Source organism: Pempheris klunzingeri, chromosome 5 (genome assembly GCF_042242105.1).
Source record: "Pempheris klunzingeri isolate RE-2024b chromosome 5, fPemKlu1.hap1, whole genome shotgun sequence".
Taxonomy (NCBI): domain Eukaryota; kingdom Metazoa; phylum Chordata; class Actinopteri; order Acropomatiformes; family Pempheridae; genus Pempheris; species Pempheris klunzingeri.
The window spans coordinates 6,557,246-6,585,155 of NC_092016.1; the positions used below are offsets into that span (position 1 = coordinate 6,557,246).

A 27,910-nucleotide genomic window follows, 5' to 3' on the forward strand; every position below is an offset into this window, starting at 1 on the left:
ACAGACAAGAACTGAACAGCTCCTCTTAGTTCAATGGAGATAACACTTCAACACGATGTGACATTTCTTTAATATCATACAGTATTATAACAGCTACACTGCTGCTTCAACAGTGAAGTGACAATGACACTTTATTTTATAGGTCTGTAATTTCTTTATGAATTCCCCAGAGGTTTCCTGGATGTTTGCTTTGGAAGAAGTGCTCCATTAAAACCCAATTAAATACCCATTGATCATTCATTTATTACTGGCATTTACATTTCACATTTAGAACTTCAGCTGACCTATCTAAGAGTGTCTTATTCCAAATTACATAGTACTCCCTAGGCAACATTTTGGCTGTATTATTAAGAAATGGCTCACCCATCCAGAGGTGTTACCAAAGAAAGAAGATGATTTCTTTCACCGTAACCTTGACTTTATCTTACGTGCCACCAAGAGGTTCACATATGTGGTTTTAAGTGAAATGGCTAAATAACTATTGGGTGGATTGGCTGGTTTTCTTAGAAATAGTTTTACCTTTGTATCTCTCTACTGCAGTAACCTTTGAACTCTCTGGCTCCACTTTTACCTCCTTATAAGACGCTCTCAGAGGGCTCTACTATTTAAACAATTGAGGTCAGATCAGCTGGCCGTGATTATTTTTAGCTGTGATTCTTGTTTCTTTTTCCCTTGAGATTCTATTGAGAGTCCATCCGTCTCTCCAAAACGCTAAAAAAAATCCTCTCTAGAGCCAATTAGGCAGTCTGAGGTTTGCTTCATCTGCAGCTTCTACTGTACTTCACTTTACTTCATGTCAGGGGCACGTAGTTCGTCTTCAAAACTCCACCACTGCTCTCTTTTATCTGTCCCAGGGGCAACGCTGCGGGAACAATACTCCAAACTTCAAGTGTGTTTTTTGCAGCAGTGTGTACAAAGCAGAGGATTTAATGATGTGACAATGAGGACATGAAGAGAAAACATCAACTTTTATTACTGAACCTTGAAGGAAGAGCAGAACAGGAAGCAGAACAACCAGCCATAACGTTAATGGCAATGAATAAAACTGGAATAAAGCGGAATACCGTGAGATCAAACTATATTGTTGTCATCATGTAAAAATCTTTTCAGTCCTTTGAGTCCTCTCCAGTGGCTTCTTATGTAATAATTATAATAATAATAATAATAGCTGCTATTCAGTTGCATTTTGGGAAATGTGGGATCCAGAGTTTGCAGAGGTTGAGCCATACTAGGGACTTAAAGTCACAACAAGGTGTGTCTGTCCTTTAAAGGCAGATTAGGCAATGTTGGAGAAACTAGCAAGAGTAGCTAGACATTGAAAGTATGCAAGTGAAAATACCCCCCCCCCCCATCAGGCTTTCTTCCAAGGCTTCTCCCCCACAACACGTGAGCGCACTTGCCTGACTGACGTTACTGATGGAGGACAAAGGAAATGGTCCTCCGCTGCCAGGTCCCTTGTTAATTCTGTACACAACCGCTGACTGGAAGCCTCTATTGGTTTTTCATCCTAACAAATAAATACTTTGTTAAATGCCTCAGTTATATAAACACAACCAGAACAGCCGTCACAAATGTAATGTTACCTTGAGCTCATAGCGACTGCTCACTTGGCTCCGAGGCTGTGATTTGTGCAGTTTGCTCACTGAACCACAGTCGTGGTCAGCAGCGGCTCTCTCTCGTTCTCCGGCTCACTGGATGTGCTTTCTGCTGATAACTCACCACAGTCTGTTGCTGAGCCATAATTTCAATTTTGGATGCACTTTCTCTGCCATTCTTGTACGACTATCACTATCTTTAGCCTGAGGTAGACAGGCAGGTCCACCGTCCAATCATTTCATTTGGTCCGAAGCATTTCTTTCCGTCCTCTCTCCTCTTCTTTGCCTATTCCTCTTTTGCCACATCTTTAATGGCTTTCCTATAATTTCTTTGCCTCTCTCATCATCCTCTTGCTGCTCATCCTTTTGCGTCCTGCTTCCTTCTCATCCTCATTTTCCTCCTCAGCCGCCTTTAAGCCACACAAAACAGAACAAAGCAGATCAAAAATACATTTATTTTGGTAAGAGTTGAAAAAGAATCGACCCAGAGTCTGTTTGTTTTTTATTATTTGTTGTTTTTTTTGAGGAAAAATTGATTTCAAACATTTTTTCATTAGTTTTTGATGAGTGTTTTGCAGTAGATGCTGCTTGAAGGAATCCTACTCCGTACCGTTGGTGAGATATAAGTGATGATATATTAGTATTTAGAGTCTGTTATACAGCCCGACCTTTAGTGAGTTTAGTGAGACCTGTTGTACATGTCACAGCAGTGGAGTTAAAATAAGAACAAGACAAGCAGTGAAGATAATTAAAACATTACAGCAGAAACATTATGACGGGTAAACAGGAGCGAAGATGGAGTGATTCATTAACAGATTTGCAGATAGAAGCAGATGTGTTGGCGTGTTCACTGCCAGATGTTCACACTGCTGAACAGACATACAGACAAACCAGCAGAGCTGCACGTGAACGAGGAATGTCAGGAGAAATCTGAAAGGAAGATTTGTAGTTAATCACTCTCACTCTCTCTCTCTCTCTCTTTTTCAGGAGGGGTTTGTATCGCTCAGTCTCTAAAGATTCTTCGTGAGCCGAGGCCCGGTGAGTTCGACAAGATCATCCTGCGTCTCCTGGAGACGCCCAACGCCCGCGCTGTCATCATGTTCGCAAACGAGGACGACATCCGGTAAAAACACGCACACACAGACCCAAGTGTGATTTTTGATAACAAGAGGCCAACAGGCACATTTTCAGCTGTTTTCAGCAAATAATGGCAGAAAATGGATGGATGGATGGAGATTTGGAGGTATTTCATTGATTCATTTTCTTCCTAGAGATTTATACTAAAATGAAACTCTTTTCCTTTTTTTTTTTAAATTTAAAAAGGAAATCAGTTATTTTTACCTGCATTTTATTTGGCATTATTTTATTGTCTATTTATTCACTTTTTTAGAAAGTAAAACTGAAATTAGTCTGTTGATCATCTTCTGAAGGTTACTGTGGTGAATACAAACGACTAAAACCCAGTTCATCTGAAATTAATCTCCAAATATAACACACACACACACACACACACACACACACACACACACACTGTCGTCAGTATAAGCACACATACATTTTGTATCTGTATGTTCTCTGTGCATTTAATCAGATCATCCACCAAGTGTTGAGTACAGATTAAGATAACAAGCTTCCAATTATCTGAACTGAGAGCATCTCTCACACACAAACCCGCACACACACACACACACACACACACACACACACACACTCCATATCAGTGTACCAGCTGATGTTAATCTGCAGCTCTGAATCACAGACAGAGAGAGAAATCACTCATCCCGAGACCTCACAGACGAGGACAAAAGGAGATGGATGAGAACGTAAAGGACCAGACTGATCATCTCTCACGTTTGAACCCATTTAATGAAAACTAGACAACTAATATCACTGAACAAGAAAAACAAATCTGTGGGTTTGTGGTAAAAGTCTCAACAGCTATTTAATGAATTTCCTTGCGCACAGTGAGACTCTTGTCATGGAAAATGTTCCATACCTATTTTTAGGGAGAAGTGAGCACTGATTCTCTGTTCTCTCTCACTGGCTGTCTCACCTGTGACCGCGACAGGCGAATCTTGGATGCAGCGAAACGCAACAACCTAACGGGTCACTTCCTGTGGGTGGGCTCTGACAGCTGGGGCTCCAAGATCTCTCCGGTGGTCCAACAGGAGCGGGTGGCCGAGGGCGCCGTCACCATCCTCCCCAAGAGGGCATCAGTGGACGGTGAGGAAGGAAGTACAGAACAAACCCGACCACATCTCTGAAGACGTTTTAAGGGAGGTCGTCATAGTGAAAACATTTTTCTACTCTCCACAGCGTTCGACCGTTACTTCAAGAGTCGCTCCCTGTCCAACAACCGCAGGAACGTCTGGTTCGCTGAGTTCTGGGAGGAGAACTTCAGCTGCAAGCTGGGGATGCACGGCAAGAGACCTGGCAGCCCCAAGAAATGTACAGGTAAGAGCGCCAAGGTCAAAGGTCAACATGGCATGGCACGGCATAAACTTCTTTACTTTCTCCTGCCCTTCTCCACCTCATCTTTTTCTTCTCTACCTCCTTCTTTACCGCCTTCGCCCCTTCTCTACCTTTTTTCCTTCTCTAAATCATCCTTTCCTTCCTCTATGTCCTTCTCTCCCTCACTACCTCCTTCCCTTCTCTACCTCTTCATTTCCTTCTCTATCTCCACCTCCTTCCTCTATCTTCTCCCTCCTTCTCCTACATTCTCCTTTCCTGCTCATCCTCCTCCTTCCGTTCTCTCTCTTCTTTTCCTTCTCTACCTTTTCCTTCTTTCCTTCCTTCCTCTTTCTCCTGTTTCCTTCTCTATCTCCGTCTCCTTCCTCTACCTCCTCCTGTCCTCCTGTGAACCAGCTGTCAAAGGCGCAGCTCCATTTTTTTGGCCTTTAAAGCAACTTTGAAGCTCATTTGTGATCTTGGGCTACAAAATAAAACTGACTTGACTTGACTAAGAAATGTAATGATTTACTTTCCTACTTGTGATTTCTTCAAACACCTCAAACTCTCTGCTGCATCCCGCCATGCACACACACACACACACACACACACACACACACACACACACACACACACACACACACACTCTCTCCTCTAATCCTCTTCCTGAAGCAACGGCCAAAATCACATCATGAAAATCAAGTTTGTTCTGCTTCCACTCTGCAGTCAAAAGCCTCAGAACTACAAAACCATGATTGTTTTAAATCATTTGTTCCTGAATCAGCTGTTCTGATGAGGCTGAGAGTGATTTCAGGGGCAGAAACAAGATGTAAAGATAAACAAGAAGCTCTCAAATCCTTTGGAAATACCCAAACTACAGTGTGACAATACTCCTCCACTACTAGTAAACATTCTGTAATCTATAAAATGTGTAAGTTATTATTTTTCTGTTGTAGCTGTTTGAGGTGGAGCTACTTTAACTACTAACTACTTTATAGGTAATTTAGTTCTGTAGTTCTCAAGTGAGGGGGCAGGCTCCTCCAAAGGGCCACCAGGTAAATCTAAGGGGGGTGAAGAGGAAACAAGGATAAACAAAGTCCTGTTTTAAATCATTTTACATCTTCAACAGTTATTTTAAGCCTTGTATTAAAAATTATTATTACAAATTATTACACAGAGGTAAGTTATTGCACCATTTATAGCTGCAGTCCACCAGCTAGCTTCCTGTACATCCGTTTTTTAGCCATGTTGTTGCCTTGGTTGTTATTGTATCACTTTTCTAGTTTCTTTGCTTCTCTCCATCATCACTCCATCTGATGAGATCCTTATCTGCTTTTTTATTTCAAAATGAAGGATGCATCACACTGCGGCAGCACAGTAAAATAAACCTGTAAACTTTTTATTATAAAGTAGAGCTTGTTGATTGTTGGAGCTCTGGAGATTTTCTCTGCTAGCTCGTGTTTGTTCTCCTATAAAGAAGTTTACTGAGTAATTCTATAAAAAGTAAGTCTTGTAGATAAATTATCACTGACAGTGAAAGTGGAGCAGCCAACAAACCAAACCCGGTGAATCAGCATTGATTTAGTTTATACAGAAAGATCCTAAAGAACTGCAACTGGAGTTATTTTCAAATTCAAAGTTTTTAGAAGAACTGTTGCATTTCCTGAAAGCTTCTCCCTCGGGTATACAGTACCCACCAGAGCAACGCACTCAATGACAAAACCAGTGAAACCTTTAAAACCCTCAATGTAGGGCTGAATGATTTGATTTTCAAACTAAGCTAATCTAATTTTAATATTTCCGATTAATATTGTGATTTAAATTGTGAATATTTTCAATAAATGAAACTCCAGAGCTGTAGTGATTGTCTGAATAATGCAAGATACATTTATATCAGGGGACAGCATCATATAACCACAAGATAATAATAATAATAATAATAATGCATTTTATTTATAATGCACTTTATATCTGACAGTACAGATGTCAAAGTGCTACAATTTTAAAAAAATAGATAAAACAACATAAAAGCAGGTAAAACAGCAACATAAAAGCAGACAGAGAGAAAACATAAAAGCAGGGTGCTGTTCCCAAGAGGGTAAGCCAATTTAAAGAGATGGGTTTTGAGGTTGCTTTTGAAAGAGTCCACCGTCTGAGGGGCCCTCAGGTGGTCTGGGAGGGCATTCCACAGGCGTGGAGCGGCAGATTGGAAGGCCCGGTCACCCATTGTGCGCAATTTTGTTCTGGGGGGGCAGAGGCGGTAATTGCTGGCAGACCGGAGGTTTCTGGAGGAGGTTTGGAGGGAGAGGAGTTCCTTGAGGTAGACTGGTGCGTTTCCATGAATGCAGTTATGGGTGAGGAGGGATATTTTGTGTTCGGTCCTGAGGTGAATGGGAAGCCTGAGAAGTGAGTGGAGAATGGGTGTGATGTGGTCATATTTCCGCCTCCTCGTCAGGATCCTGCCAGCGCTGTTTTGGATGTATTGGAGCTTTTGAAGGCTCTTGCCAGGGATCCATGTTTAAAATGTGTCTGTGGGCCTTTGTAGCATGTCATACTCTCTCCCTGTGTTTTATGTTTCAGTACAGTGCCAGAAAAATAATCTTGAAACAACAGCAGACTTACCTCTACCTGAAAAAAAGATGAAATGATCAAGATGCTCGGATCCTTTTTTCAAACTAGCCAGTCGAATGAAAACAATGAAGCTTCATTGTAAAACAAGACCTCTTTTAGAAATATATTACATTAATAGTGTTGATATTACTCTTGTTTAAAATACTGATACAGTCAAAAGTGCTGTTACGTTAATTAATAACAGCTAATGCTGCTAAGTCACATTAAATGATGTGATTCAGTGACCTACTATACCTATAATATAATATATTTCATTGTCGTTTTTCATTAATGTAATTAACATCAACTGGAACACCGACTGTGAGCCAGGCCTGATCACCCAACATCAGTGTTAGACCTCACTTAAGCTCTTGTGTCTGAATGGGAGCAAATGCCTGCAGCACCTGATGGAAACCAGATGAGTGGAGGTTGTTAAATCAGCAGATAAATGTATACGGTTTGAGAGTGGCACGTGCAGGGCCTTGTTTGACCGGGATAACGACCAGGTGGGACAGCCCAATAAAACAGAAAGAAAAAGATACGAATGTGGCATCACGAGAGGGATTATATTTTGCTGTATCCACTGCGGGATGATGAGTTAAAATCCACAGAATCTGAGAAAACATCGGTATGTTACTCCATGATGGCTGTCCAGGGTCTGCTCCCTGTTGGACGGTTAATAGGGTCTGTTGTATCTTTGGACTACGCCAACACTTGACCTCTCCTCCATTTATATTCATGAGTTGGATGTCTGACCGGCGCTGAATGCCAATTAACATACTGGATAATCATTTCGGAGCCCGAGTTCTCGACCCTGCGACACGGCGCGTCTCTGACATCCTCAGTCAGTAATTAATCCAGCATTCACTCAATCATACTGAGTGTAACAATGAATATGAAACAATGTTTGTAGTGTAACTCACAGCTTTCATCTGATGAATAATCATCATCTCATGGCGATTACAATCAGCTGGAAGAGAAGAGGGCAGTGCTTTCTCAAACCTTCTGCCAGGGAGCTGAGGATTTAAGATTTTTGTGGTTATAAAGATTACTTACCAGGGAAGCCTGAAGATAATAGTAATGAATTCCCTTTTTTTTTTTTTTTTACAAGCATCTAGAAAATGAGCAAAGAACAGAAATTTAACAAGAATATACAAAAAACAAAAGGAACAATAGGATGAGTGCAAGTTAAAAATGTTTCTTAAACATGAAAAAGTCACACACACAAAAGTCCTCAGGCTTCCTTCTACTTCCACTTCTACTTCCTCTACTTCATAGATGTACTAAGGCAGGAAAAGGGAGAGGGACTGGAGGGAAACAACAGAGGCTGAGCTGAACACACACAGACAGAAACAGTCCCACAGAAATGGTCACTGCATCCGTAGCCAGCTAGCTTACAGCTAACATCTGGCTGCACAGGTAGTACATCGGCTGTTTGAGGCCAATAACAGTCCAGCAGCCAAATTCATGCAAATAACACAAGGCTCTCTTTACTCTCTGTCTGAACACATCTTTCATTTGGGTTTTCTCTGTTCTTGTCTTTTCTTGTGTTCTTGTGAAACATCGCCAGTCATCGCTCAAGCACTGTCCACATTAGACAAGTACACTCCAAGTGACCAGGAGTGTTCTTGTTCTGTCCATTTTACAAGTTTCACAGCAACCAGGTATGATGAAAAATAGATCAGATGATGAGTCTGGGCCACTGGCCATACACGAACATAGACAACTTTGCCTACTGGATTAGTGAAGGGAATGTATTCACATCTGCAGTTCAGCTCAGCATGAGCAGGTCCTTAAGCCAGGTTCAAACCAACTTTAACCCTGCGTCAAAAATCAAAACCCTCAATTTCATTTGAGAGGACGCAGTCAGGTGGAGCAGTGGCAAAAAATACTGTGGCGGTAAATCAGATTACTTTGTAACTGCTTTGTTTATTTACCTCTCGATTGTCATGATGACAGATGTAATAATTGCTGGCAAACTTGTAAATTCCTGTGTGAGATTGTTACCGTATAAACTTCTGTTCTGTTTTCTGGCATCTGTTAAATCTCCAACGTCTTGGATCTGTTAATCAAATTGGACTTCCTGGATCATATCTTATATCTCACTGGTACCTGAAGCACCCCCTGGTGCTGTTTTCTGTCTGAACGCCTGCTGTAGTCTCCTCTCTCAGCAGCCTGGCTCCTTCAGCGAGCTGCTCAAATGAAAACTGACATATAATGTGTTGGAATTCATTTGAACTCTGTCCATGTAGTGTAATTATAAAGTTTGTTGGAGAGATGACATTGTTTAGTTCAGCCTCACTTATATTCTTAGTTCTTGCATTCATGGTGTTAAATCCAAAATCCTTCCTCACATCACTAACTTTGAAATAGTTTGTCATGATTCTCCATCTACCCAATGTCCTCCATCTCCCATCCACAAACAGAACAAAGGTTGAGTTTACTGATACAATAGCAGGTCAGGAGAGGATTGGAGTGACAATCTGTTGCACTTATACACTGAATTTCAAATTCAAATTGATCATTAATAATCAAATATTGTCCCATGTTTGAACAGTAGTTTGAATTAAAACCGGAACATGATAGTGTTACACATCACAAACACAGAAGCAGAGTCTTGGGGTGTGTATGTTTGGAGTGCGCCCTCCTCTTCATCTGACCTTATTTAAAGTCACCATGGATTCAACTGAAAGCAGATGTAGAGATGTTTATTAGGAGCTGATGAATCTGCGGCCCTGAATTCTTCTTCTCCTCTCCAATCATGTCCGGCTCTCGTCCGCCGAGTCTCTCTGTGCTGACTGCAGAGACCCTGCAGCGGGATGTAATCCTCCCTGATTCAGGAGGACTTTCTTTGTAGAACAGGGGGGCACTGAGGGCCAAATCCTTCACAAACATGTCCGACACACGAAACAGGATTTGCGGAAGGTGTTTGGAAAATACGGGCGAGCGTGCGGACAGAAGTGAAACAGCAGAACAACAGCATCAGCGCTATGAGAATAGCTGCTCCGTCCCGGCTGCTGATAACGCTGCGAGTCTTTACATGAGCTCAGTTGACGGCTTTGATCAGTCCGCTGCTGTCAGGATGCAGCTCTCACCTGATTGTGTTATAGAAGCTCCAGATTGAGTTTTGGAGCTGCAGCAGAGTCATCACACAATCACACAAACAGCTGAGTCAGCAGGTCACTGTGTGTGTGTGTGTGTGTGTGTGTGTGTGTTTCCCTGGGTGTATCAAAGTGGGTTGGTGTTGTGTCGAACGTGTGTGTTTGTGTTACACTGCGCCTTCTATCTCAATCTATTTTCTTGAGTTATGAAGTTATTAAGTTATTAAATATTATGGAGATGCCGTTACCTCGGTTTGTTACCATACAGGTGTGGAGCTAAAAAAAAAAAACACAACACAACACGCACACTTTGATAAAATGAAATCTGTTTTTTAAATGACATGAAATAATCTTAAAGGAATATTATGACAGTTTTTGAAAGATCACTTTTGCTGCTGAGAGTTAGTTGACAAAACTTGATGCTGCTCTCTTGATCTGTCTGTTAAATACAAGGCAACAGAAAGCTGCCGGTTAGCTTAGTTTTACCACCTACCAGCCATTTTGTGCTCACTGCTGCCTGTTGTCACAAATGTAATGTCTATTTCATGTTTAGCGTTTGATGTGTCTTTCAGTGTGTTGATGTCCATCGATCTTTATCTGAGGCCGAGCTGTGTCGTTTGTTCCGAAGCATCACATGAGCAGAGCCACGCCGCCAAAATAAAATGTTTCAAATAATCATCAGAAACCTTTCAGTTATCAGTATGTTAGAATGTTATCATCAGTCCTCTGATCCTGCTGACGTTGTTAACTTCAGAATACCGTGTGAGAGGTGCAGATTAGCTGGATTACAAGTCACTTTGAGACATGGACCTGGTGTTGATTATCAAACTGTTCATCCCCAGTGGGTGTGTTCAGGGCTGCTGAGGGTCCAGTCATCATCAGATCTGCAACTAATGATTATCATCACTGTTGATTAATCTGTCAAAATGATTAATCGATCAGTTTTTTTTTTCTGTAAAATGCCAGAGAATAGTGAAAAATCACAGTGTTTCCCAAAGGCCAAGATGATGTTCTCAAATAAAATATTCAGTTTACTGTCATAGATGAGTAAAAAACAAACAAACTAGAAAATGTTCACATTCAATGCTGGAATCAGGTGTTTTTTTTTTTTTAAGGAATTACTTAAACTGATTATTCACTTATTAGAGTAGTTGGCAATTAATTTAATATTTGACAAGTACTCAATTAACTGTTGCAGCTCTAGTAATCATGCAAATTACACCGGCTTCTCCAGGTGTCTTTATAATATGACTCATTTCCTCTGCCTCTGCTGTTCAGACTTCTACTGTTAGTCTGAACGTTTATGTCGGCGCAGCAAAATCCTGCAGCCGGTAAAATCACCTGAAACTAGGAGCTTGATGACCTCTTAGGTTGAATTGATTCACTTCAGAGACAGAAAGAAACAAAACAACCTCACCTAATGAAAGCAATCACACCCTTTCAATAAATTGATCCTGTTGCTCACAATGATTTCTGTCTCTAGCATGACTTTACTGCTGCTCTTCCTTTTCCTGCTTTACAATGTGTTTGAGACTCCTTAATCCTCAGACTTAAGACTCACACACATCTGGGAATATGAGATATGTTAGCCATGCTAGCTCAATGGACGGCTACATCGGTCTGTCCACCACTTTGGTCGAGATTGAATGATAAATCTCAACAAGTACTCGTTATGAAATTTCCTTGTTCCTCGAATGATGAATCCTACTGACTTTGATGTCCCCCTGACTTTTCCTCTAGCGCCACCATGAAGTTCACATTTGTGGTTATGAGTGAAATGAAACTTATTGATATCTGAAATGTGACAATGGGCCCCAAGCAGACTCTGATTTAATGTAACATCTCTGGAGCCAGAAAGGTTGGGAATCACCTGCTTAATCTTTTACAATATGCTGTATTTTACAAATGTATCTAATGTTTCAATCTCTAAAGTAACCAGCAACCACAGCTGTCAGATCAATGTGGTGGAGTAGAAGTGTAAAGTGGCATGAAATGGAAAGACTCAAGGAAAGTACATGTACTTCAAAACTGCACTGAAGTGCAGTGCTTGAGTAAATGTGCGTAGTTACTAACCACCATTGTATTTAACCAAGACCACCTGAACCTTATCTGTGTGCGTCTGTTTGGCCCTGAATGAATTATGGCTCCTCATAGTTTCCTATAAATATAAATGTTGGGAAAAACCCAAAGCATCATACCCACATTTCTGTGTGAGATTCTATATTTTGTAAACTCCTTTTTGCAGCTGTGAAGCTTCAAACCCTCCAGCAGAGAGGAGGAAGCAGCCTCAGGAGCGTCTCAGTGGCAGACAGAGATTAGAGCGTGTTCAGTACGAATCCTCCAGAGGGCACAGGGGAAGGCCCTCTCATTAATTGTATTTAGTTAGGATAATGAAATATCCATGAGACATGGTGGCCTGAGGCCTGAGGGCAGCGTTCCATCACCCTCCGCTCAGGGTTGCTATTGCCTGCCCTGCCCTGCTGTGCCACGCCACCGCCACGTTCACAGCCGCCATGTTCTCGGCCCCCGCTACCTCTGAACACCTCATTTCCTGCCAGATAGAGTGTGTCGCCTTTAAAAAGCAATCCAATTCTGTAATTATACTCCCCTCCCCACCTCCAGCTTCAGGCCCTCAACCCCTGAGAGTAAATTAGAAAAGAGACTTTCACTTAGAACAACAATCCCTTAAATTACCCTTGATTAATCCTTAATTTACCACTTAGAGCACACCAAACACATTAATCTAAATCAAGACATGTAGCTTAATTTGTCCGTTAATCTGAAAAACTTATTTGTAACGTTCTTGATTAATAAAATCAGGGCTTTCAGGGGTACGTGACTTCCCCTCACTTTAAACATTAATGTGAAATAGTTGAGAATTCCTTTAATGATTAAAATTATATTTATGATATTTAAGGGATTTTTAACCAGTGTTTAGATTGAATAGATTTACCCAGATGTGGTGCCAAATTAACAGATACACTAAAGGGTTCTTCTTCCCTAAATGTGTTTTCTGCATTTATTAATCATTTGTTAATGGAAAAACCCATAAAATTTACAAATATACTGTATAATGAATTATACAGTAAGTACCCCTTAATTTGTATCTTAATTGTGATGCAAATTCAGGGTAAAAACACCTTACTCTTTATTTTGGATCTCAGTTTGTTTTTTTAATTAAGGTTCAAAAAGACTGGGGTATCATCAGTGTTCTCCTAAAAAAGTAACCGAAAGGTAGAAATTTATTTGACCTTTTTTAATGGTTTTACAATGGTGCCGCATAGTTTTGTGTTAATTTGACAAAATGGTGTTCTGGTAGATGTTGATGCAGACTTAATTTCAATAGAGCCAGTCAAATCTTTTCATAAATCAAATACCACCATCGTTAGGTAGAGCACACAGTCACACACACGCCACAGACTTTGAACAACAGCCCACATTAGCTTTCACATTAGTTGAAGTCTCCTTCTTATCTAACTTACAACAGTCTTATCTTGCACATTAGCTTGTTGAACAAGTCAAACAAACATTCACCTGGGAAAAGTGCACCAAGGTGCTAATGTGCAGCACATCTAACAGCATGTAAATGTACCTGCAAATGTCACTTAGTCCTCATTCTGTAATAGCACTAACACGCTGTCTGCCTGTGAAATGTCGTCTGCACAGCACAGTTTGTTTCCTTAATCTTTCGCTGTCTACTGTGTAACACCAACACTCTGCCTGCCAGCTGTCAATCAAGCGCAGACACCGACGCGTCGCTCCAGCTGCTGTGAGGAAAAGGAGCTGTCAGGCAAACGATCTGCATCAGACTGAAAACCTCCGTCTCAGATCCTTTGTCACAGTAAAGCTCCTCTTCCTCTTTGAAGGTCGAGATCTGAACCTTTGTGGCTCCAAGTCGTCCCTGATTGCCGCAGCCTCCAGCCGATGGATTCTCTGTCATCCTCTTATTGATCATGATCTATAATTAGTGTTGTGTTTGTTTGTGTTCAAGCAGCAGCCACCAACAGAGAGGCTTGTTTTGATAATGGAGACATGCTTGTCATTTAAGCACCTGATTGAGATCTTGCTGACAGCACCGTGATTGGCTGCAGCGATGAAGCAATAATATAATCCTGACAAGTTACACTCTTATATTACCGCCAAGGAGCATTTTATCACGTCTAAAGATGAAGATATCACAGGTTTAACACTTTAAGAGCAAAATATCTTAAAGATATCATAAAACTTACTGATTCATCGAACACCAGGCACTTAATCTTGAGTGGTATTAAATATTTTAAGGCAATTTTTATTTAAAAAAAAGACTTTGAAATTTAAAATTTGTCCACAGCATTATTAATGTCATTAAATTATTTATGATGGTATTGATAATAATGTGTGTGCTACAAATTTTTTTCTTACCCAATTCAAATTGGCACCATTGAAAATATGCTGAATGATCTATTAGTAGTTCCTGATTACAATGTACCCATGGGCATACAGACAACTGTCACTGGATGACTTTGATGCTGAATCATTATTCTCAGGCTTTTTTTCTATGATTTTCAAGTAGATTTATGGACTTTTAATTGCAATCACAGATAATTATATCCTTAGGAAGTGTAAGTCACACTGAATCTAATTTTCTCAGTAAAGCCAGCAGTACAAAATACAAAATATGCTGCATTCATTCTGTCTTGAATCCAAGCAGTGGTTTAAATACACACATGTTTAATAAAATATTAACATTGTGGTAAAATATCTTCAACAACTTATTAAGTGTTGTTGTGGCTGTGTTGTTTCAGATATTAGAAAAAAAGAAGATAAATGTATACATAATAAATGTTCATAATTAAAAATATAAATGTAGTGCTTAGAGCGTGCTGTCCATTATTGGGTGGAATCATGGAAGATTGTTGTTTTTCTATATTTGAAGATCCAGATACAATTTCCTTTAGCACCAGCTTTAGGACAAAGTATATACTTTGCGCTCCACCATGACTGGTTTGGCTCTGAGAATGGCTAAATCATTGGGATGTTGTCTGTTTGTGGGGTTGTAATGAATATTTCAGTCACTTTCACTTTGAGAAAAGAAGGTAGTGATCTTTTTAGCAGCGTAACTGTTCCCTCAGCAGAAGAAATGGAGTTGTGGATGATGCAGACTTTCTTTTATTCAGAGGGAACCTTGTTTTTTTTACTGAAAGGATCACTTCTTCCACCTGGAGACGCCAAGAACACAGTTCCACTAGAAGCATGAATATTTGATTTTTCCTCTTCTGCTTTGTTGAACGATGTGCTTGCTTGAGTTAAGAGCTTCATTGTTTTCTCACCTTTTTACAGTGCTTTCCTCCTTTTGTATCCCCGTGTTGCAAATTTCCCTTGAAATACACTGAGTGAATATGAAAGCCAGATTTGCATTTGAACGCCTCTTTGTGTTTTCTTGTGTATGTTTTTTCTTACCTTTGTGCTGCACTTTGTTTGCTTAGAATGTCAGCAGATGAAGAAGTGATTTTGACAGAGGCTGAGAGTCTTTCTTCTGTTTGAAAGCAGCAATGATCTCTGAGGGAGAAAAGTTGCCCTCATGTCAGAGATCCAGCAGCTGTTGAGTGTTCAGCAGCACTCAGGAATGTGTTTGCTAAGTGTTTGTTTTTTTTTGTCAACACTTTGCTTTGAAGAAGAGAAAATGGCTTTGAGCAGCTTTCGTTTTCCTTTTTAGTGATGACATTATTATATAAGTGCTGAGAGATGTGGAGCTGCAGAACAAAGAGCTGCTGGTTTTTTAACGAGCTGATTTGATCTGACTTTTACCCGCTAAAAAACGATGTCATCTGAAGCATCCAGCGTTTGTGCTCGCTCACAATCACGAGATTTATGCAGTCAGATGAAACACAGTCTTAAAGGAACACCCAGCTGTTTTAAACAATTAAATCTACCTGTCTTGACGTTGAACTTGGTGATCTGGACTTGAGACCTGTTGGTCTTGATTAGGGACGTGCTGTTTGCTCTTGACCTCAGACTTGGAACTTGGACTTTTGGTCTTGAATTTGATGTTGTTGGTCTGGACTTGTTGAGCTTGTCTTGAGACCTGCTTTTGCTAGGCTTGGGACTTGATGCTGATTTATTGATTTATTGGTGTTGACGTCTGTCTAAGGCCTTATTGGTCATGACTTGGGATTTGTCAGTCTTGAGTTTCGTCTTGCTGGTATTGACTTGGTACTTGTCTTAGGCCTTGGGGGCTGACTCAGGACTTACCTGTTTTTAATTGGACTTACGTATTTTGACTTATTTTTCTTGACTTGAAACTTGATATTGTTGATCTGGACTTGTTCTTGTCTTTGGACCTATTTGTGCTGGCTTGTGACTTGTCTCAGGAGATGGGACAGAACATGTCTTGGTTTTCTCTTGTTGGTCTCCCAGGGACTCGTATCTGAACTTACCTATCTCGACCTTAGACTTACAGGTCTTGACTTGGGACTTGAATCTGTACTTCATAGTCCTGAGGCTCATGATATGAAAAACAATGACTTTCTCTCACGTCCGAATCAAAGTTGTTTTTCACGAAGAAAAGACCTGACATTTGAACGACTATTGAGATGATTTATGTCCCTTTTCTTCTTATGTGCTGTGGTTTAATTTCTTCCATGTTACATGCTGTTTGTTCCTTTTAATGCAAATGACTTTCGAAACATAAAGATAAGCAGAAAATGAGTTGTTTTATTATTTAAGTAAAGAATAGTCTTCAGTTCTGACATGGACGCATGATGAATTCCTGAATGTTTAAGCAGCTCTCCGACGTGTCAGTGATGTTTTTATGACTCTCAGAATCAGTGTTGCGAAGAAGCATTACTTTTAATCCTCTTCTGATAAATCTGACACTGACTGACTGATAAACAACAGAGCCAATGAATAAAGTCTATTAATGTAAATATATTCAGGCATGTAAGACGCAACAGCTATGTTGGTTTCCCCCTGAACTCATCCCATCATTGGTAACCTCTGTAATTAGTTTGCCGTTTATCTAATTTCCAAATCTAATTGAAACAGAAGGATGGCTGCGAGAGAGAAAGGGAGAGAGAGAGAGATTGGAAAACAGACAACACGTCCATCCTGTTGAGAAGGAATTAAATTTACCCTGTAAGTGATGTGTAATTGAAATGCCAGCAGGCGTGATGAAGCTATCTGTCGAGTGCACTGCCGCACCTCAGTCAGTGATTGAGTTTCATCATCACCATCATCATCAAGGCCTGTTAGCAAACAGGGAGGCGAACAACATTCAGTGTGCGACATGGCCAAACATGCTGCTTGCTTTCTCTCAGAAATCATGTTCATTTGTTTCTGAGGTTGATGGATTCTTCTATAAGTATTTGTTAAGTTAAATGTTAAATGCTTTTAATAACTGACGCTTTGTGACAAAATGTTCTTCCTTATTGTGGTATATCTATTAAATGCTGTCATCACACCAGTCAAAATACTCCACGTCTCCACTTGTTGGTTAAACTTTTCAGCTTGAAGTAGGTGATGAATGTAGGTTCAACTCTCTTTTATCTCTGTTTTTGGTCTCTACCAGCTGCTGAGGAACATATCTTGCTCTTAAACTTTAGGTAGCGGGTTTTTAGAGCATTTTCTCTGAAAACAGCTGCCTTCTGCTGCTGGAAATGGTGAGAATGAACCAAAAAAGTGAGGCTGTGGGCCTGACAGCTGAACAATGAGCTGAAACTCCCAGTAAAGCTCTGTGAAGCCGAGGGGAGCTGCAGATTCTCTTTAGACTTCATCATTATGAGCAACTCTCCTCATTGTGACATTGTTATCTGATACATTGTTATTACCAAAATATCAACTACAGCTATTTTAAATAATTATGTGAGAGTTTTTATACTTTATATCTGGCTTAAAATAACCAAGAAAAAGACTAAAAATGCTAATTAAATCAAGACAATGGACATCTGCCGTGTTACTAGTGTTGCATAGGCAGCACTAAATGATCCAATCCACACTCTGAGCAAGTCAGAGTAGATTTAAATCTAAATATCAGATTATTATTAATAAGTAATATAGTTTTCGCACTGAACACCTACTTGTTTGTGAACGTGTCTGTTCTCCAGCAGAGCGAAGCTTCTTCCACAGAGGTCAGAGTCAGACCTGGGGGACACTGAGCTTATTGTGAATTCAAAACGCGGCATTCAGGCATCATTTGAATATCCAGAATCAAACATGTGTACTCTTTAAATATTGAGGAGACACTCCTCATCTGCAGCTCGGCCGTACATCTCCCTACTGCCTCGGCTGTTTGACATCCACGGCTCTCCACTCGCCGTTCAAGGCTCATTCATTACCGCCATACAGACGTGTAATCAGTCTTTACTGCTGGAGCAAATGTCTCCCCTCGGACAGATCCCCCACTGCCCGTCTGCTATTAAAATTAAATTGGATTTCATTTCTAAGCTCCTATTAATTCAGAGTAGTCTTGTCTGTTGATGGAGGGTCCAGTCCAGCAGTTACTTTCCTCCTCCTCTCTTTCACGTTCCTTTTTGCTTTCCTGCCGGCGGCGTGATTGCAGAGCGCCACGGCTCTAATAAAGGTAATTATTACTTAGTAAAAATTTTAGGAAGGCCTTTACAGAGTTTTCAAATAAAAGATGACAGTGTCTTCTCCACTCTGTTATTTAATCACAGCTAATGAGATGGAGCCAAATGTATTTTTTTTATGTTAATGGTTTAGTTAAAGGAAATGTGTCTCATTTCACATTCCAATAATCCTTTGTGAATTACTTTATGCCTGGTGGCAAGGACAAAACCTTTGGGTTCACAAAGAAAAAGAAACACACAAAGGCAGAGAGAGCTCCAAAATGAGTAAAATTTGTTAACAGGCCAGAGTGTTATTTTCTGTCATATTTTTACCTCATTACAGGAAGAGCCTAAAGCTGCTGTCCATTAATTATCCTGTCAATCACTTAAATCACAACAACCACTGTTCAGATCGTCATGAAAGTAACAGTGATGTCTCTGGAAAAAGTTTACAGAACATTAACTCATATTCATTACTTTTGTATTTTGTAATTGTGACCAAAGAAAACTCTTCTAGTAAAGAGAAAAGATTTGACAATTACAACATCTTTTTTTTTTCAATTATGAGATCTTTATCTAACTAATGCGAAAAAAAAATCAACTTTAATGACAATATCTGTATCTCATAATTATGAGATCCATATCAAAAAGTTTTGGGACAGTTAGCTCAAGATGTGTATCTCACCTCATAATTGTAAGACTAATGCAGTCATACAATTATGAGGTGGATATTTTGAAATTAGGTTGTAATTATGATGAAGTTATCTCAAACTTACAAAAAAAGTAGACCAAAATTACATCCACGAAAAGATCTAATTGAAAAGATTGGTTTGTCATAAGTGGGAGATCCATTTTCAAAATTTCAAGAAAATTAGCCCTTAATTACAATAACCATAATTTTGAGATCTGTACCAGGTAATCTCATAGCTACAAAATACAGAAAGCATATTGACAAGAAAAGATCTAATTACAAGATTCTTATATGAAAATCACAAAACAAGATCTCATGGTTGTGAGGTAAACGGCACATAAATATGAGAAAACGTAATTACAATATCTGCTGTTAATCACAGCTTCAGTATTTCAGAATTATGAGATCAGAAAAAATATCATAATTTTAGATCTGTGTGTCCTTGTTGTGTAGCTTTTTATGTAGTGATGTTATTCGTTTTTCTGTTTTTAGATTTTGCGCAAACTTCACCGTGAATACCTGATATCAGTTCTGATAGATCAGTTACTCCAAAGGTTTTATTGTCCAGTCATTTGTACATGTCAGTCTATCAGTCTTTATTTATATAGCGTCAACTGCTAACAAATGTTAACTCAGGACACTTTTCATAAAAGAGTAGGTCTAAGCCAAACTCTTTGATTAAGAGAGACCCAAAGATTCAAGCCTTCAAAATTTTGTATTCAAGAAATCCCACATGGGGAAACATCAGGCGACAATAACAAGGAAAAACTCCCCTTTAACAGGAAGAAACCTCAGACAGAACCAGGCTTAGTGGTGGGCAATGGGGAGATGAGGGGGATGTAAGCAAGCAACAGCCATAATAATAATAATAACTATATTACTGGTAATGGGAATATATGATATGATAACAGTGAATAACATAACAATTATGGACATATGAATAACAATAATACACTAATAATGGATGTGAGCTGTTGAGAGCTGTTACAACTCACAGGGTGAAACCTCAAGATGGATATGTATCACACAAAAAAAAAGAAAAATTGTACAACTTGTTATCCCAAATGCTTGTCAAACTAACTAAGAAAGATCAGATAAGATATTCTTTTATTAGTCCCACAATGAGGACATTTATAAGTGGCAAACATTTCATGTGTTATTGAACAGTTGAACACTGCATGTGTCTCCTGAATAGATTTGAATTATTCAGCACACAAGCTAACAGGCTAACAAAGAATAGACCAGTTCTGTGCACAGATTAGTTTTTATGACTTTGTTGGGTGTTGGGGGAATGAGGGTTGAATGGAGATAGATGAAGGCTAGAGGTTGTCCTGATGAGGAGCCCAGAGGAGGAGTATCATGCTGACGAGGGGCTTTGGGTTGGATGAGGGTGAGAACTGAAACAAACATGAAGGAAAGAGGTTAAACATGTATGAAAGTAGATGAGAGTGAGACTTGATCGTGAGACCCAAGTTGAATTTATCCATTTCAATAAATAAAGCTACTGTTTTTCTCTTTATTGACTTTGGAAACAGCAGGCGACTGAACATCAGGTGTTCTGGAGCTTTCGATCGTGTCTCCAGGCTCTTGATCCATAGCGTGTTGTGAGTGACTCATCACCTGATGCTTCTCTGTTTCTGTGCCAGGTTTGGAGAAAGTTGGTCGTGATTCCACCTACGAGCAGGAGGGGAAGGTCCAGTTTGTGATGGACGCCGTGTACGCCATGGCCCACGCTCTGCACCATATGCACCGCGAGCTCTGTGCCGGATACCCTGGCCTGTGCCCGCGCATGGCCAACATCGACGGCAAGGAGCTGCTGGCACACATTCGTGCCGTTGCCTTCAACGGTAAGAACTGCTGCTTGGTGAATAAAGATGGATGACATGATAGCTCCCCAAAAGTAAAGCCAAATTATCTTGTGGTTGGCTGCAGTATAGGTCATAATCCCCGTTCCCTCCATGTTAGGGGATGGGACATGAGCCAAGCTGGGCCAAATCAATTACGTGTCACATACATTTTTTCCCAAAGATGTTTCAAGTCATTTTAAGTGCTCTAAGCACACTAATCTAGTTTTTGATAATTGGTTTTACTTTACTTGAGTTATTCAGTGCTATAAAAAAGAGGGTGTAGCTTCTTGATCGACAGCTGTGATTTACAGCTTGAAAAAGTCACGGAGGCACCTGCAGACAAGAGTAGGACTATTGAGAGATGTAACTTTAACTTTCCATAACAGTTTAAAGCTGACAAAATGAGTCATAGTTGTGTTTTCTGCAGTGCTCACGACTGAGTTTGACGCCTGTATCTGAAATATTTTGTCTCGGTTATTGTTGTGTTACCCATTGCCTGTCTCTATATACAGCCTATCATCGTCATCATTCTCCCTCACATTTGTTGTGTTTTTCAGAGCGTGTCCTCAAACTTTAAATTGCAATGCTGAAGCTGAAGGGTGAAGTGAATTAAAATATTCTTTCTCCTTTTATTACTATCTGCATTTTTAAACCCCTATTGTGTTGCATCACCTCCTTATTGAAAATCTGACCAAATTCAAACCTCAGGTGAGGCATCAGTTATTTGTTTCAGTGTGTCATTGCTCACAAACCAACACAACAAATCAGCAGGACAAAGTATTACAAATTGAGTTTTGTCGCAGAATAACCAGAGTAGAATGGAAATAGAGAAGGGTGATAGAAAACGAGGGCAGAGCAGCGTCGCGCATGTACTGTTTCTTTACCCTCGTTTCTGCTCGCTGCTCTGATGGTCTCAGCTATGGCGCTGAATGCTAAACTACTGGTGGACCAGATCAGACTCTGATACTGCTTCATCCAGAGTGAGCTCCCCTTCAGCTAACAGTGCTGTTAAGTGTGCCAATCAGAAGAGACACTCCACAGTTCTCCATCTGTTGGGATTTTATCTTCTTCCTTTAAGTGGAAATCTGAAGTTTTCACATCACAGATAATGTGCCACTAAAGCTGTAAATTTAGTTTGTTGGTAAGGTTTAGCTCACTGCACCAGCTCTGCAGGTGCACTGGACTGTTGTCTAACAAGGAGGAGGCCATGCATTTTTCTACACTGATAATAAAAAAACAAGAATCAAAATGTGGAGCTGCTTTCTGGCCAACAGATCAGACGGTGTTTGTACCAGACGGCTTGAATGTGATCAACACTTTCTGAAGAAGAAAACACTGTTCTCAGTGAAGTCTCTCTGGATAAATAAGGGTTAAACAATATGAAGAAGCTATTTAATGTATCTTGATCCATAACTCCCCACCACACAAATATTTCAGGCAGCACCTAAACTGTCGAATTAGAGCATTTTCCTGTGGGTACAAACCTAATAACAAGTATATATAAATTCTGATGGAGCCATTTGGTTGGCTGTGAGTTTGATTAATCACTGCCTCCACAGTCAACACCTCTGTGTCAAACAAGTTCTCTGAAAAAGCCATCTGGCAGCGTCTCCAGACTTTTCTGACAAATAACTGTTCGAATTTTCTACATTTTCATGCACATCTGGTTGTGCGAGCTCCAAGAACACCAACATTTTAATTAACTAACAACGAGGAGGCGATTGGCTGGAATTTTCACTAATTTCTCCAATGAGGGAGTGAAACACGATCCGGAAAAAGTTGGAAAAAGAAAAGAAAATGCTGGTGGAAGATGTAAAAGAAGACAAAATGATTCATGAAGAAAAAGAGGGTGAGAAAAACCAGAGTTGGTCATGCCAACCTTCATCGGCATCTTCGTTTTTGTCAGCGCTGCTGTTTTTTCTTCCATCTCATCATCACCCAAACAGGAGGACTTGTCACTCCGCCATTAACCTTCTTTTATTTCTTCCCCTCATTCCTCCTCATCTCCAACTTCTTCATCTTCCTCTCTTCCTCGTCATCGCGGTCTGAGCTCCTCTCATGGTGGCGGACCTCCTGGCGGGTGAAGGCCTTTGTCAGCAGGAAGTGTGAATGCTGACGCCATCATCAGGGGATCCTCAACTCATTATTAAACACCAAATATGGTCGCCGGGTCTTATTTCCTCCTGTTTCCACATTCATTATTCTCAGTTCATTGAGAGCTGCTGCTTTCTGATGATCCGTCTGCTCTCACACAACTTTAATAATCACAAAACTTCACATGCACAGCTGTGAAATATGAAAGCTCATGCTCTTCCTCATGTGTACTGAGACTTTAATTTTACAGACCCACTGTCACGTCACAGAAATTGTAAGGAACTATGTGTTCTGTTGCTTGTTTATATTTTTAGGGAAATGAGGGAAGGACTGTGATGTGGCTGGTGATGGATTTTTTAAGGGATAATTTCAAGTTGTCATGAGGTCTTATTTGGATGGTTTTGTCCAAAATTTCTACCAACAATAACACTTTATCCATCATGTCATTAGGTAAGAGAATTAGCTAAAAAGAAATCTTATGGATCAGGAAATACGAGCAGTTAGACATTCAGACTAAGCCTGCGAGGCTCAGGAGGTTTGACACCAGCGACATTTTAAATATCTCCCAGTAGTTTTTTTTCATTGACTTTCATTGACATTGACTTGTCTTTTCAAGTATAGCTTCAGAGTATAGAGTTTTTCATCCTGGGCCTCATTTCTTAACATATTTTAGGTTCAAAATAACCCTCAGCAGGCATTTGCAGACAGGCTACAATAGCTATCAAAGTCACACAATAACACAAACAAACCAGCCAATCAAGGTAACAGCAGACCAGCAACTCCCCTGTTCTGCAGGGGTTAAGAATGCTGTTTTTGTCAATGGAGTCTGGTGGCTCGGAAGAAACAAAATGGATCTTACTAATCTATAGTTGTAGGGATCCTTTCCATAATGTTGTCAAACACTTTGATTAAACTAATTAATCCAATCCTGTTGGCTTAAAAAACAAGCACTTTTACTGGACCTACTTTCACTGGGGCGTTTGCTGCAAAGGGATTAGATTACAGCCATGGTGTTGCCTGTTCCCCTGTTCTCAGCTGCCGGCGATCTACTGGACCAATTCTGCTACGTTTTCTACCTGCAAATCTTTTGGAACTGAAAATATGTAAAACAAAATAGGTCTCAGTTTTAAAAATAAATTACAATTAACACGCAACCTTTCATCCAGCTGATGTAAAATGTTGTTACGATATCATTTTAAGTAATCAGCTTGTTACACAATAAGACGACTGTGTCATGGACAACTGGACTGTGTGTAATAGTGTAACTGACCAAATGAGTATCCACTGTGATTCAGTGCTTTGCATCAAGAAAGAGCTGTGTGGCAGAACTGATCTCATTATTGCTGCTACGTAAACAGCTAACAATATTTGACCGTAGTGGATAGACATCGCTCATTCTCTCTCAGCTCTGTCAGTCCTTCACGCTAAGAAATATAAAATATTGGTGCAAAGGGATCATGTGTAGTAGATATCAAAGACACAAAGGGTCAGATTCTCATTTCCAGTGTCGACATAAAGCTAAAAGACAAAACAACAGAGAGGGAGGCTGTTTTGTTGAAACACACAAGGTCCTTACACCAGATTTAATCTTGATCCCTCAACTGGATTTCCAAACGTGACACCCATGTCCCCTGATCCTCATTAGAGATGAAGCCCTTGTTTATATGATTTATTAGGCGCTCCTATAGAAGGATAATTTATGATTTATGTGCTTTTCTTCACCCTCTGCAAATGTTCAAACACGTGAGATAAATCTTGTCTCCCCGATCCGTAGGTTTCACCAAAAGCTTTGATAAAGCTCATTTTACCTCTCTGGCTTCTGAGCACTTATCTCCAAGGCTGTCCTTCTGTTCACAACTCAGCGCAGAGAATTTCCCAGAGAATTTCATTCAGACTGGAAAGGAAAAATACTGATGCCTGTTTCTGTAACACGCCGTTTCTTCACTTGTGCTGAAGGCTGAATCTCAACTCAATGTGTCTTTTTCTTTTCTTTTTCAAAGCCAGCGTGTTTCTTTGTCATCTTCCTAAGGACCATTTAAACACTCTGACCAATTGCATGATGCAACTCCCTCTCAAATCTCATAATGAAAGCCGGTGAGTAATTCTTAACAAATGATTAAAAGAGACACTAAGAGAAATATTGAAATAAAGCAAAATAATTCCCATTTAAACAAAGAAAAAACCTGATGGACGCTCAGTGAACCAACAGTCTGCTGGGATTCAAGCTGTGTAACTTACTAGATCACGTTCTTCTCGAAGACTCATAGTCTCTAATAACTGTATATCTCAAATATTACTCAAGGATTTTACACTCAGTGTAATGCTGATTTCCACAGCACTATGTCAGTCATGCTAAACTCACTTTATGCTTTCTCTTTTTAAAATCAACACTGTTTTCACTTGCTATTCAGTTCAAGTTCCACGACTTGACTGTATGTTTCTGCTTTCTTGTTTTTTCTGGCACTGAATTTGCACAATATTAGCTCAATATAAACATAGTAAAGGTATTAAAGTTGGTTTTAGCCATGCTAACTGCATGGCTGTAGGGATACATTTCAGGTATTCAGTGGATTGGATGGATTGTCATAAAATATTGCACAGACGTTCATCCTCTGAAATTTGCATTCATCTTGGGGCTTTATGACAAGGCTGCATAAACTGTTAAACTTACAGAAATGACAAGAAAAAGGGGAGAAAATGGAGGGAAATAACAGAAGGAATCTAGTTCCACAGTCTAGTTTGACTGTTTGGGTTGAAGTCTCACTGACCGCACGAATGGTCCAACTGAATTTGCTTCATTTTTGTTAAATGGTCCCCATTTCAGTGATACGTCCTCTGATATTAGTTAGAATCAGCTCAGAATCAAAGTTTGTGATAAGCTGAAACTGAATAAAATCTATAAATCCATTCCTCTGTATGGGGAAAGAAAATTAAACTCCTCTTCCCTCTGGTGTCTTTGCTTTCCACTGTGAGCCTCAAGTAAATTATAATTTTTCAGACAGCAGATCTTCCCTTATATCCCCATACGTCTCACCTCCTCTTCCTCTTCCATCCCTCTTTTCTACCTGCGAATGGGGATTCAATTTGAATAATTTTCCAATCTACCTGCTCAGCACAGAAAGAAATGTGACAAAAATAAAACAGAGAGGGGAGGAGATTGAGCATATTTTGTGGCTGATGTGTTGCACAAGGATTCATATCTCTGTGCCGGGCCTGATGAATGAGAGGAGCTGCTGGATGTTATTTCTGCAGGAGGAGGAGAGACATTAAACATTGAATCAGCTGTGAATTTCACCCGCAGGGCTGAAATTATAAATCTGTTCTCGGTTAAAGCCAAGTCGAGGGCTGCACGTTGTTGTTTTTAAACATTAAAGAGTTTGTTGCCTCATTCAGTGAATGAAAGCAAACAAGGGCAGAAACAGGAAATATGTCACAGACAGGAAGATTAGTCAGTCATCTTTCAGATTAAAGCCTCGAGCAGAGACCTTGCTGTGGAGGAATTCAGGATAATGTTCCTGTTCTTATATATCTTTGTGAGGACCATTCAGAGTTTTGGGTTTTCGGGACATTTTTACAAAGTGGGAACGTCTGGGTTTCCTCTCACAGCTGTTTCACGATGAAAACTGATCTTCAAAAAGTCTTACCAGATTGAAACACAAACGTTGCTTGAGTTGTGTAATCCATCACCCTGAACTTTGAGTGCTTACAGAAAAGAAACAGAAATGGATATCGTCCACAGACAGTGCTGATATATGTGGCTTGGCTGGAGGACCGCTTTTTCTTTTCTTGTCACCAAAAAAATGGACAAAAACTAACAGAGAATTGCAAAAAGAACCTAAAAACCAGCATCACTTCTAGTGATGGTCTATCTGGCTCAAGTTCTCCAAGGAAGCACTACTCCCTGGTACTTTGAGGACTCCGTTGGACTCAGTTGGCTTTCTTTTGTTCTTTTATAGACTCAGTCATGAACTGATGATGATAATAAAAGGAATAATCCTCAGTGAAGGTTCAGGTTGCAGCTTCTGAACGCCGCAGCAATCCTGGTTCAGTAGCTTGTGGCTCATGTGTGGTTTGTGCCTGATTGAGCTTATTAAGGCCTCCGCACACACACACACACACACACACACACACACACACACACACACACACACACACACACACACACACACACACACACACAGTCATGCAAACTCGTGTCACACTGTATTTGGGGCTTTCCTGTGTGAATCTGTGAACAGCATGCTTGGCTGGACCTTCACATACATCAAACGTTGACATAAATCAAACTGGAGCTGCTTCTCTACTTTTTTATGCTTCACTTCACTGAACAGCGGGCAGCGGGGTTACCCATAATTCCACGTATGAAATGCAGCGAATCCAGGACAAAGCAGGGCTGTGTGGCGACGGCGGCCGAGGGGCTAATCGCTAACTCACCCGTGTGCCTGCCTGTGTGCTTATTTTTAGTGGAGCGTCAGGAGGCTAATCGAGACACTTGTGCTAATGTTAGTGCTCGCTGTGCTAAAGCCATCTTGTACTAAAGCCCTGTTACGATCAGCAGGGCCAGGGAGGAGGGGGGGGGGGGGGTGGACATCAGGGAGATTCCCCCCTGATTCATTTGGGCAGGGGATGCTTACTAAGAGGCGATAAAAGCTTGTTGTAGCCGTTTTTAAGAGGGATGCAGCATGACTGACCCTGTGGAGCTGCAGGAAGAGAAACCCCTTACAGTCATATCAGAGATGGAGGGGGGAGGGGGGGGGAGGAGCAGATACTGTAGGTGAGTGAAGTGATGAATATGTGAAGAGCTCATCTCCCGCTGTGACTTCACTTCAAATATGCAGCTTTTTATAAACTGCTGAACAAAGCAGGAAGAGGAAACAAGCAGAGAGCTCAGCTGTTTGCTAGTGCACTGTGGGAACCTCGGGATTAAAGGAGTAGTTCAACATTGAAACAGAAGCATCTATCCAGTGCTGAACTGAGGATG

The 27,910-nt window shown here is 40.4% G+C and overlaps 1 protein-coding gene across 1 annotated transcript in view; it reads left to right on the top strand.

Annotated features, from left to right (window-relative positions):
* The window catches only part of LOC139201019 (metabotropic glutamate receptor 8-like), a 121,136-nt gene that overhangs the window by 65,161 nt on the left and 28,065 nt on the right, over window positions 1-27,910 (top strand). Inside the window, exons 3-6 of the mRNA XM_070830222.1 lie at window positions 2,583-2,718; window positions 3,664-3,818; window positions 3,912-4,049; window positions 20,635-20,835. Of these exons, the coding sequence (XP_070686323.1) occupies window positions 2,583-2,718; window positions 3,664-3,818; window positions 3,912-4,049; window positions 20,635-20,835 (630 nt within the window). The remainder of the gene's footprint in view (window positions 1-2,582; window positions 2,719-3,663; window positions 3,819-3,911; window positions 4,050-20,634; window positions 20,836-27,910) is intronic.